General features: G+C 39.7%; 1 protein-coding gene across 1 annotated transcript; it reads left to right on the top strand.

Moving 5' to 3' along the window:
• The first annotated feature begins 8,469 nt into the window (after positions 1–8,469).
• On the top strand, positions 8,470–12,662 carry LOC125239487. Its single transcript, XM_048147101.1, has 4 exons — positions 8,470–8,646; positions 8,846–8,911; positions 9,241–9,406; positions 10,441–12,662. The coding sequence occupies exons 1-4, from the start codon at positions 8,470–8,472 to the stop codon at positions 10,980–10,982; spliced, it is 951 nt and encodes a 316-aa protein (XP_048003058.1). The 3' UTR covers positions 10,983–12,662.
• Positions 12,663–13,452: the final 790 nt, after the last annotated feature.

Genomic DNA, 13,452 nt, shown 5'->3' with positions numbered 1-13,452 from the left:
TTTGATTCCCGGCTTCGCTACCAGCGAGTTTGATTGCCTTTTGTTTAGTAGTATAATCTAATCTAAATATATAAAAGAAGAAACTGACTGACTGACTGACATAAACGCACAGTCGAAACCGCTGGTCCTAGAGATTTCAAATTTGGCACGCAGGTTCCTTATAAGGTGTAGAGGAGCACTAAGAAAGGATTTTTCAAAATTCACCTCCTAAGGGGGTGAAATGGGGGTCCAAAGTTTGTATGGGAAAACACGATTAGTACAGTCAACCTAAAAAGTGGATTACCACTTTTCGACCTTATGTGTTTGAAATAGAGTAGAAAAGTGGTAAACCACTTTCTTGGCTGACTGTACGCGGACGAAGCCGCGGAAAAAAGCTAGTTTATATATAGTTGTGTCACAACACACATGCCTACACCCTGAAAGGGGTTCATAACTAACGAAATGAAACAAGAAGGAAATTAAAAAAAAAAGGTTATGAATAAAAGGGCTTTAATATATAGTTGTGTTACTATACTTAAATAAACAAATCAAAACTTCACTAGTTTCATAAGTAGTCAGCAACCGTCGGCTTTTGCAACTATACTCTGTCAAACAAGTCTGTCAGTAAATAAGAACTAAGAAAACTATAGGTATCCTTTTCTCTAGCACCCTAAAGAAAAGGATGCATATAGTTTTTTTTGTTCTTATTTACTGACAGACTTGTTTGACAGAGTATAGTTTCGTTGCCTTTTTATGCTGGGGCGTGGAGATGTGTTCATTTGCAGCTTTCCTGCTCTTAAACCCAATATTACAAACAACGCAGTGACTATACGAAAACTCAACCTGCAAATAATGAAAATAAGCATTAATTTAAAATGCATGTATGTAACGTTAGTGTACTACATATGTGAGTGTGCACGGGAAAACGTCCCACTTTGTCGATTGTCATAAAGCCGCTTTGTCAGTTTCTTCATATAAAGATAGAAGTAAATCTTTATCGGCGGGTCGCCTTAATGGTAACCGACCAAGTGGGACGTTTTACTAAACACACTCACATATCAATTCACAGGCACAAGCTATACTTGACAAATTCCTAGTTATGGTCATAAATATATACAGCTTGGCAAAAAATGAGTATAAATGGAACAAAACTCTCAATGAATGTATAAAATTTCAAAACATATAGTCTAGGAGGATATAGAATAGAATAATGTTTTCATCACATCTGCTGTTTAAAGGTCTCATTGCGTCTACGTGTACTGAAGAATAATGTACTATTTTATTCCCAAGGGAGTAATGGATTTAGTTTTAAAAATTAATACAATCCGTACAATACTTCAAAGGATTTTTTTTGCACAGCTAAAATTTGACTATTAAGCTATAAAAGAATATTATATGGTATGAAAAATGCATTTTATTTATGTTTTTCAATTATTTCAGTGTGTTTTACATTTATTTTGTAAATTGCACGTAGATAAATCGTTATAATTTGCAATCTGGCAGGAAATTGTGACGGCCATCTCGATTTGCGCTTGACCGTGTGGCCATAACAACGGGCAGTAAAACACCGCCATTCATTGAAGGTTTTGCCTTAAGATTTTTTTTCTGTGTTTTCCTCTCAAATGTGATGAAAAATATTGTGTGTAACTCAGGAGGTAACGATTTTGTAAACTCGTGTCTATAACTCTCTCCAGCCTGCGGCTGTCGCGAATTATTAACACTCGTTGACAAAATCCCCCTTACCTCCCTTGTTGCACAATATACTATACAATCCATCCCGACGTATCACTTTACAGCATTGGTCACTGGGTGACTGAGGAAAAATTACAATGTGCAAAAGCTACCCACATACAAGAAATATTAATGAACCACAGTTTTATTTCATGAATAACTATCGCGGTAACCGAAGACAATATAATTTAATTTAATCGAATATTAATATAACTATAATTTAATATTATATAATGTAATGTGATGTAAATTGTAAATTTTATTTAATGTAATATGATATGGATTTTAATTGTCCGAAATAAATGATTTTTTTTTTAATATTTTTTTTTTTTTTTATACCACGTCGGTGGCAAACAGGTATACGGCCCGCCTGATGGAAAGCGGATTATTATAGGACATTCTCAGTTCTTTTCTCACACAGATTGACTGAGTCTCAAGAAGGCAAAGAAAAAGGATATTAGTATAATTGCTTACCTTTCTCAAACCGCTACAATCTACAGTCTTTATCAGATTATTCATATGACGCACTTCATATTTGTGCATATCTATATTAGGGTGGAGCGAAAAAACACTTTTCTGGAATTAGCAAACCTAATAGTTATCAATCAATGCCCCTTAGTCTAAGAAGCCTTTGTGCAAATTTTCAGATTTTTAAATCAACATCTACTGCCTCCGCATTAGGTTTGAAATTTTGAAAATTTCATACAAACCTGAAAATTCAACTTTTAGATAAAAAATGTTTTTCTGCAGTATTATGTTCAGTATACATTATTGATACATATTATTACAAGAAACTACCAAAAATTGCGAAAATAGCGTTAAAAATTGCCAATTTTCAGTATTTTAGCGGCTATTTTGGCGATTGTACTGAAACTAGACAAACTTTGGCGATTCTTGACGCTATTTTCGCAACATTTTGTAGTTTCTCATAATGATATGTATCAATAACATATACTAAACATAATATTGGCGAATTTTTTTTTTATCTGAAAGTTGAATTTTTAGGTTTGTATGAGATTTTCAAAATTTCAACCCTAATGCGGAGGCAGAAGATGTTGATTTAAAAAGCTGAAAATTTGCACAAAGGCTTCATAGACTAAGGGGCATTGATTGATAACTATTAGGTTTGCTAATTCCAGAAAAGTGTTTTTTCGCTCCACCCTAATCTATATCGCTTTTAGGAATAGAGATATGGCACACAATGCACCGGACGTCATTTTCATTATGCAAATAACTATGAAAGTGATCAATTGGTATGTTAAGTATCTTATTCGTCACTTTCACTTGTATAGCACCATCAATCTCTTTCACTTGAAGAGAACTCTCAATCTTGCATAGTAATTCTACATATGTCTCTTTAGTATGGTTTTTAAATTGTTCAGCAATATTAGACACAGGTCTGTTCATTCTATCTGTCTGTGGCTCTAATATTTCTTGGACTTTATTGAAAATGTTACGGCATCGGCTAGATGTTGGCACTACTGGTGGTATAAATGGTTTTTTTACCCGAGTTTTGGGATTTTTGTTCGTAGAAACAGTATCTGTATTCTGAGCACATGTTTGAATGTTCTCATCAGTCTTCTGTATAGAAGTAGACTCTGCAAGCTCTATATTGTTAATTGCTTGAATAATCCCAGCGTTTTTTGTATCATCATGATTTGTATTTGAATTTTTGACATCAGACTCCACATATTGAGTAGACACAGAGTCTATAATGAGGTATGTCGCCTCACACACTTCCATTTCAGGCAGGTTTTTCTCAGAGTCCTTGATTTGATTAAAATTGCTTCTACATTGAGCCATGATTCCTGAAATACAATAAATGTTGCAAATTTTATTTCATAATCACTCAAAAAACTGGTTTAGAGAGTGCCCTGATTGTACAATATACAATGTGAGAATAGAATAGAATAGAGAATTTATTTGCATTACATACATGAACCCTGATAAGGGTGTAGCAAAGTACAAATGTGTCATTTAGGTACTAACTAATACTAATAATAATAATGTCACAGTTTCGTTTTCTTTCAACCCTTTGTTTGCCAAGAGTGGCACTGAAGCTTTAGTAGTTTCATGTGCTCTGCCTACCCCTTTATGGGATACAGGCGTGATTGTATGTAGGTATGTATGTAATACTAATAATTATACATTTTGCTTATTTATAATATTTATGATCAGAATGTTATGTTTGAAGTACTATAAAACTACATTGTATCACCATCTAAAATATCTGCTATTTTATAGTATCATTTATCCACCAGTATAGATTTAAGTTGGCTTATAAAGATTGAGTCTAGTTTTTCAGTTTTTTGAGTGTGTGGGGATTTTATTATAGACATTGATGGCTCTGTAATATGGTCCGTTTTTAAATATTTCTAATTTAGGTTCTGGAAGTTCTAGATACTGATGGCGGCGAGGATTTTGACAAAATTTAAATAAATGCAGGTTTTTTTCTCACAAATGATGCAACTTCCAGAATATACAGGGAAGGGAGAGTCAACAGGTTTAAGTTTTTGAAATGTGTAATTGTGTATGTATAAATCTCTTAATTTTGGTTAGTATAGGACATAAACAATGTAATTTGACAAATAAAAAACAAGGATTTACCAATAAAACCAAGGTTTTACTGATGCCTCTTGGTAATATTATAGAAAGAAAGAAAATATTTATTTGGCATAGAGATACATGATAAAAGTCACCTGAGAGCTCACGACTGTTGCTCTCAATAATCAGCCAAAACCCAGAGACGAGATGATAAAACCAAGTAATTAATAACTAGTGCACCAAATAGGATGCCACTCAGCGTACACCGTGTCTTATAGACGCGGCACTGGTTTTCAGGTTACCCAGAAAATTAATAACTAAATTTCAAAGTAAAGTCTAACAATTAGACTTAACTATTGAGGGTTAATATAACGTATTTATTTTTTAATTATAATAATGTTAATATCAATCAAGTCAATAACTAGACCCTTGAGGCATTGTACCAAGAATACTGGCAACATTTCCTCACTGTATCGCAATCCTGATACTTTGTGCGAGGAAGTTGCCAGCTCTTCTGTCACCAGTTACCTCAACCAGACGCTTTGCGATTTCTGTAAAAAACTTGTCCTTGTGACCTAGAGTTTCTACGCCAAAAAGTACTAAGAGGTATACTTTGCCAAGACTTTTGTATTCCTCGCACAAAGTATCAGCATTGCGATACAGCGAGGAAATGTCGCCAGTATCCTTGGTAAAATGCCTCAAGAGCCTATTTTAGACATTAGCTAGCTTTTAAGTTTAGTCTTAGTTTCCTAAATTTATATAATTATGTAAATTATGTTCATGTAAATAAAGAGTTTTAGTCAACTACAAAGTAACTTGTAAACTATGTGAAGTGTGAAATTGTAATCAAACCAAATATTAACATGACTTAAATCAAAACATAATTCCTACCGTGTTTATCCACTTTTCACTGCACAGAAACTAAATGTTACTCTTCTCTACAAATTTATTTGATTGAGCTGAGTGACGTTTTCATAGATTTGAAAAAATACCCGTCGTCATGACATTTGACATATTAAATTTATGGCGAAGGTTAGGCCATTGGGGTAATGTAGAGAAACTCCAGGTTGTATGTACAGAAGGGAATGAATTTTATTTTCAGAAACGCTTGTTTATATACAATTTTGAATCAAGAGAGAAAGAGATAATATTTACATGTAAGAAAGAGATAGAAAAAGGTATCCCGCGCATGCGCGCGGAGAACGGTGCGCCGGCGCGGCAGTGGCGCCACTGCCGCGCATGCGCGACAGATCGCGGGTCGCGAATAAAACTGATTGACCTCCGGCCGCGGGTCCTTTTCGCCGCCGGCCGCCGTGGAGTGAACATCGTGTCGTCGCGCGCCGTGCCTCGCTCCGCTGCGTGTTTCTCCGCTGAAGATGAAGACACGACGACTTCGACGAGGATGCTGCAGGCTCCGATGATTGTCTTGTCCTTGTCAGGACGATGATAAAACTGTCCTTTTCGGGACAATATAAACTGCTCTTCTCAGAGCAAGCTTCAATGTTTCACAATCAATACTAACATCACTGTTCTTGTCAGAACAGTACTGTTTCAAGGACTGCACTACACATGTCAATCTGTGTATATGTATATTGTGTGTATCCCCACAGGATTCCTCCTCAAGCGAAGCGTACCGGCAGGCGGATCGTGCGGCCTCGGCGAGTTGTGTTGTTCGTCCTTGAGGGTGTGGTCGTTGAGTCGGGTCCATTTCTTTTCAGGATTCCATTTTTCTGTTGTTTGTTGTTGTTGTCCTGTTGTGATGTCGGTAGACTCGATGGTGTTGTAAGTTGTGTAGCTTTTTTCGTTGTTGTGGCAGTAGGCATTCTCGTACTTGTGTTCGTTGCGCTCGAAGTTGTAGGTATAGGTATGTTGATTGTGCTCGAAGTTGTACTCGTAGTTGTAGGTGTGCTCGGAGTTGTAGGTATATTCGCTGTTGAACTTGTAGTAGGTATTTGCGTTGCGATCGTTGTAGGTATATCTTCTTGCTCGGTGTCGGCGATGATGAATGCGGGTTTTAGGCGGTCGATCGAAATATTCACTTGCCGGTTAGGTAGTTGCAGAGTGAATACTTTGTCGGTGCGCTTGAGTACTCGGTAGGGTCCGTCGTAGGGTGCTTGTAGCGGCTTCCTTACAGCGTCGACTCGTACGAATACTTGTTCGCATGTGTGTAGATCGCGATGAATGAAGATAGGTCTCTTGGTGCTATGCGGGATCGTCGGCGTCGGCGTTAGGCTTCGTATTGTTGCTCGTAGATTTTCCACGAAGTCTGGGTCCATAGTGACGTCACGCGTAGGTGTGAGTAGCTCTCCGGGTAGTCGTACACTGCAGCCGTAGGTTAGTAGGGCTGGGCTAACTCCGGTGTCGGTGCGAAGTGCGGCACGTAGTCCAAGTAGCACGCTAGGTATGACGTCGATCCATGACTTCTCCGTTTGTAGTCTAGCTTTTAGTGCGGCTTTCAGACTTCTATGAAAACGCTCGATCATAGCATTCGACTCAGGATGGTAGGGTGTCGATCGCGTTCTTTCGATGCCGAGTAATCGCGTGAGTGATGCGAATACTCGACTTTCGAACTGACGTCCTTGGTCGGTCGTTATGGTAGCGGGGCAGCCGAAGCGGGAAATCCAGCCTTCGTATAGTGCTTTCGCGACGTCTTCGGCTGTGATTTCGATTAGCGGGATCGCTTCGGGCCATCTTGTTGCACGGTCGATCATGGTGAGTAGGTATCGATGTCCACTGGCGGCGGTCGGTAGAGGTCCCACAAGGTCGATGTGTATATGTTCGAACCTTGTAGTTGGCGGGAAACTTCCGAGAGGGCTTGAGGTATGTCGCTGTATCTTCGCGCGCTGGCAGTGTACACATACTTTTGCCCATTTGCCTACATCGGCGTTTAGACCGGGCCAAAAGTATCGCTGTTTGACTAGTTTTCGTGACGTTCTCACTCCGGGATGACTTATGTTGTGTACAGCGTTGAAGGCGGCGCGGCGATGCTCCTCGGGTACATAAGGTCGTAAATGCGGCGTCGATGTTTCGCAGAATAGCTTGACGGTGGTTCCGGGAATTTCAACTTGCTTGAAAGTTAGGTTTTGTTGCTGGGCGAGTGTTTGAATGTTGTTGCTATCTCGCTCTTGCGCTTCTGCTAGTAGTTTGTAGTCGATCGGAGATGGACAGGCGATGGCTTCGATGCGAGATAGGGCGTCAGCGGCTGCGTTTTGAGTTCCGGGAATGTGTCGTATATCGGTTGTGAATTCACTGATGTACAACAGCTGACGGGTGCGGCGCGGTGACTCGTTGTTTGTAGTTATCTTCGTAAATGCGTAGGTGAGAGGTTTGTGATCGGTGAATATTATTAATTCACGTCCCTCGAACATCTTGTTAGAATATATAATCTCCATATACCATCTGTATTGGCTACTTAAACTTGCTCTGATTGTCTATGAAAGTAATATGTAAGTTTATGGTCTTTGACGTTTCCTTCCTTCTCTTCCGTCATGGCCTCCAATGGAATAGGCACGTAATTGCTCTCCTCTGTCCTTATTTTAATTTAATTAACAATATGTAGCGCTCCATACGTAAGTTAATTTAATGTTTAGTGTCAGCTGTGATGTCCTGAAAATGTAATCCTTTTTTTCTCCGGTTCTTTATAATAAAGAATGTGAAGAATCTCCGAGGTTTGATTGTGGTAAGCGACCCACGCGCCCTGTAGCAACTCACCTGCAAAGCCAACTGTAAGTTGCTAGATCTGCCGACCCATCTGGCGTGCAGGTCTATCAGGTTCCGGTCCCAGCGTTAATCGTCGAGAACAGGAAGACGACGACGATCGGCCACAGCGCATGGTAACCTAACCTCACTTAACCTACACTCAACATGGCAACTACAAGCGAGAATGAGCGAACGCCTCACGCTACGTTCTCGTTCGACAAACTGGACGGAGTGAATGATTATCTAAACTGGAAATTCTGTATGCGGCACGCATTAATCATGGAAGGTTTGTGGTCGGCGGTGGAAGGCTTCGAGACAGACACAACTAAGATTCAACGTGCTCTGGCAAGAATATGTCTTTCGGTAAAACCGCATTGCATACAACATTTACGGACAGCTGACACAGCTAAGAAAGCATGGAGCAATTTACAACAGATTTTTGAAGATAAAGGTCTCTACAGGCGGGTCGTGCTGCTGAGGCAACTACACCGGGCAAGTTATACAGATTATAGTTCTATGCAACAATACATTGAGGCGGTCACAACGCTTGTTCAAAAGCTAGATGATATTGGCCGCACAACAGAAGATGCAGAGGTTGCTGAGCTACTACTGTCGGGGCTGCCACAGGAGTATGACGTCCTGGTTTCGAGCTTGGAGGCTGCTAGTCTTACTAAAACTTTAACAAGCGAGATGGTACGAGCCCGACTACTTCAAGAGGAGTTTCGACGCACCACTAATGACAGCGATAAGGCTAATGCAGCATTATTTACCAAAACTACTTCGAAGAAAATAATCTGCAGTTACTGTAAGAAGCCTAATCACCATAAGTCGAAATGTTTTAAGTTCAAGAGAGACAAGAAAAATAGTGACAGTGTTCAACATGGTTTAACAGTGTCTGCTCTTGCTGCGTATAGCTCCGAAGACTGGATTGTGGACTCTGGGTGTACCAACTCCATGTGTAAGCATGAACATTATTTTAAAACTCTTGATAAAAGTTTTACCAGTGTTGTAACTGTAGCCAATAAAGAAACTGTGCAATGCCTTGGTTTAGGAACTGTAGAAGTAATTTTAGAAAACAATGTTGTTAGAACTATTGAAAATGTAATGTATGTCCCCCAAATAGCAACTAATTTGTTGTCTGTACGTAAGTTAACCAAGAAGGGCCACATAGTTCTATTTTCAAATGACAAGTGTTATATTTTTAACAAATTGCAGCAATGTTTAGCCACTGCTTCTGGTAGTAAAGGTATTTATGTGTTAGATTGTGTAAGTAACTTCAATCCACAGAACAAGAATACCCCAGCATGTGTGCAGAGCCACCACACCCCTACAAGCAAGGAGTACACTTCTTGTGCTGCCGTGGATGCTACGAGGGAGCATGATTGTGCTCTTACAACCTCGGATGTGCCTGCGCACATCTGGCATAGACGGCTGTCACATTTAAGCAAAGCAGGTATGTGTGAACTTCTTAATATGTCCTATGGCTTAAATGCTTCTGTTAAAGATTGTGAGCTAAAGGATTGTGAGACTTGTATTAAGGGGAAGCAAAAGGTTAAAAGTTTTCCTAAAGGTAAAGCTAGGAGGGCACAAAAATTGCTTGCATTAGTTCATTCTGACGTCTGTGGTCCTATGGAGGAGTCAACTTGGGGGGTTCACGTTACTTAGTGACTTTTACAGATGATTTCAGTCGAAAAACATATGGCTATTTATTAAAATATAAAAGTGAAGTTATGAGCAAATTTATTGAATTTAAAAATTTAGTAGAACGACAGACAGGCCATAAGATCTTATGTTTGAGATCTGACGGAGGAGCTGAATATTGTAATAGTAGGTTTGACAAGTATTTAGCTGATTGTGGGATTGTTCATCAAACAACTATACCTTACAGCCCTAGCCAAAATGGCGTCTCGGAGCGTCTGAATTTGACCTTGGTCACCAAGGCACGGTGCATGCTGATAGATTCTGGCTTAGGCATGCGGTATTGGGGTGAGGCTGTCATGACAGCGATATATATTAAAAATAGGTCACCCACTGCCGCTGTGCCTGGTGCCACTCCAGAGGAACTATGGTCAGGATCCAAAGTGGACCTGAGCCACCTAAAGGTATTTGGATGCAAAGCCTTCTGCCATATACCTGATTGTAAACGTTCCAAGTTCAGTGAAAAGTCCAAAGAATGTATCTTTGTGGGCTATTGTGAGGAATCTAAAGGGTATAGATTAATTGATCCCAAAAATCCTACTAAAGTCATTAAGGCGAGATCTGTACATTTTATTGAAACTGTGATGAATGATTCTAATATGAATAATAATATTCTAAATAATGATGTTTCAATGAATAATAATATTTTAAATAATCATATTATTTTAATTAATGACAATGTTTTAAATAATGAGATCTCCCAGAATGATAACAATTTTAATAAAGAAATAGTGCACAATAACAATGATATTGTACCCTATGACTCATCCAAACATTATAATGTTTCAGAAACTTCAGTGTCGGAGCCCTGCACTGGTGATGAGGCCACCAGTATGCGGGTCGAGCCCCTGAATGCAGAGCCAGCTTCATCTAGCGATGGTGGGGAGCAGCGTGTGGCGCAGTCGCCAACAGAAGGCGGTGCTGAGAGTTCAGAGTGGACCATGAGCCCACCTGACCACCAATTCCTGTCGTGCAGTGATGGTGAGGAATCTGAGGAGCAGTCGCCAGCATCTGAGCATGATGTCATCGCTCAGCCAAGCACGGGACGCCCCATCAGAAGTACACGGGGTATCATGCCCAACAGGTATGGTGATTATGATTTATCCCTTATGGCTCATATTGAATCTGAGCCCCTTTTCTATCATGAAGCAATGGCATCTGATAACTGTGATAATTGGAAAGCTGCAATGCAAAAAGAATATAATGCTCTTGTTAACAACAATGTTTGGCGGCTAGTAGACCGACCAAAACACACAAACATTGTAAAGTGTAAATGGGTATATAAAGTCAAAAGTGAAGCTTCCGAAAAGACAAATATAAAGCTCGGTTAGTTGCTCGTGGTTTTTCTCAAAGAAAAGGCGAAGACTACAATGATGTTTTTGCTCCCGTCGTGAGACATTCTACAATGAGAATTTTATTCTCATTGGCGAATGACCTTGATATGGACATAAAGCACATTGACGTGGCTAATGCATTTCTTAATAGTGAACTCGATGAGACAATTTATATGGAGCAACCCGAAGGTTTCATTTCTGACCCAAATAAAGTTTGTTTATTGAACAAAAGCCTGTATGGCTTAAAGCAAGCCAGTAGAATGTGGAATTTGTGTGTTAATAAATTATTAGCTGATAATGGCTACGTGCAAAGCAAATGTGAGCCTTGTGTGTATGTAAAAAGGTCCAATAATAAATTATCGATAATAGCGTTGTATGTAGATGATTTTTATGTGTTTACACAGGACCGTGAATGTGCAACTTCATTGCTAAATCTATTGGAAAAAGAATATAATATTAAAGATCTCGGAGATCTCAACAATTGTTTAGGTATAAGTGTTGTTCGTGACAGAGCGAGAGGTATCTTAAAATTGAATCAAACAGAATACATTAAACGGTTATTAATACGCTTTGGCATGGAAAAATGTAAGCCTGTTAGTACACCCATGATGTTGAATTGTAAATTAGATAAAAGTGAATCAACTACTGCAACTCTGCTTGATAATGAAATGTTTCGTTATAGAGAGTTGCTAGGCAGTTTAATGTATCTCTCAGTATGTACTCGGCCTGACATAGCATTTGCTTGCAGTCAGTTATGTCAATTTAACCATGCTTTTGATAAGAGTCACTGGTTGGCAGCCAAGCGCGTCCTTAGGTATTTAGCAGGCACTTTAAATCATTCACTATATTTTTATAGGAGTAATGACTTAAAAATTACTGCATTTGCAGACGCAGATTATGGGAACAATCTGCTGGACCGTAAGTCCTATAGTGGTTTTATTGTAAAACTGGGTTCTTCTACTATAGGTTGGGAATCTAGAAAACAAAAATGTGTGACCCTTTCATCTACTGAGGCTGAGTACCTATCGATTGGGGATGTATGTAAAGACTTGTGTTTTATTAAAAATTTCATTTTTGAGCTTACAAATAAAAATGTCAATATTGTAATTTATAATGATAATCAGAGTGCACATAAGCTCCTAGAATGTAAAGAATACTGTCATAAGAGAAGTAAGCACATCGATATTAGATATCATTTTGTAAAAGATTTAATACGAGACGGGTTTGCTGATGTCAAATACTTACCAACTGAGAACATGATTGCAGATGTGCTTACTAAACCACTAGGTAGAGTTAAGCATGTAGAGTTTACAAAGCTAATGAATGTAAAGCCCTGAATGTGAGCTTCTGTTATGTTTAGTAAATGGTCTACGGAGCTTAAGGGGAAGTGTTAGAATATATAATCTCCATATACCATCTGTATTGGCTACTTAAACTTGCTCTGATTGTCTATGAAAGTAATATGTAAGTTTATGGTCTTTGACGTTTCCTTCCTTCTCTTCCGTCATGGCCTCCAATGGAATAGGCACGTAATTGCTCTCCTCTGTCCTTATTTTAATTTAATTAACAATATGTAGCGCTCCATACGTAAGTTAATTTAATGTTTAGTGTCAGCTGTGATGTCCTGAAAATGTAATCCTTTTTTCTCCGGTTCTTTATAATAAAGAATGTGAAGAATCTCCGAGGTTTGATTGTGGTAAGCGACCCACGCGCCCTGTAGCAACTCACCTGCAAAGCCAACTGTAAGTTGCTAGATCTGCCGACCCATCTGGCGTGCAGGTCTATCACATCTTGCGGAAGTGTTTGGTACTCATGTAGATAGCCAGTAGTTCTCGATCGAATGTAGAGTAGCGAGTCTGGGCGTCGGAGAATTTCTTCGAGAAATAGCCGAGTGGTTGCCAAGTGTTGTTGACGTATTGATTGAGTGAGGCGCCTGCGGCTCTGTCACTGGCGTCGCTAAAGATGGCTAGCGGGGCGTCGTGAGATGGGTGCGCGAGCAAAGCGGCGTTTTGTATGCTAACTTTGCAAGCGGCAAATGCGGCGTCGGCCTCGTCGTTCCACTTGATCTCGGTCTTGTCTTTCTTCTTAGCGCCGTGCAGGTGTGCACACAGCGGCGCTTGTAGTATGGCGGCGTTCTTGATATTCTCGCGGTAGAAGTTGAGCATTCCGAGAAATCGTCGCAACTCATCGATATTCCTTGGTTTCGGGTAGTCGATGATAGCTTGTACTTTCTCGGTAGGTGGGCGTATGCCGTCTTTGCTGACTTCGTAGCCGAGGAACTTCACTGATGACTGGCCGAATACGCACTTCGACGGGTTGATTGTGATACCGTAGTCTTCGAGTCGGCGTAGTATGGTGCGTAGATGTTGTTCGTGCGTAGATTCGTCAGTAGATGCGACAAGTAGATCGTCGACGAATGGGAATACGAAATCGAGATCTCGTAGTACTTCGTGTATGAATCGCTGGA

This window comes from Leguminivora glycinivorella, chromosome 25, assembly GCF_023078275.1.
Source record: "Leguminivora glycinivorella isolate SPB_JAAS2020 chromosome 25, LegGlyc_1.1, whole genome shotgun sequence".
NCBI classification, from domain to species: Eukaryota; Metazoa; Arthropoda; class Insecta; order Lepidoptera; family Tortricidae; genus Leguminivora; species Leguminivora glycinivorella.
This window is presented reverse-complemented; position numbering and strand designations above follow the sequence as displayed.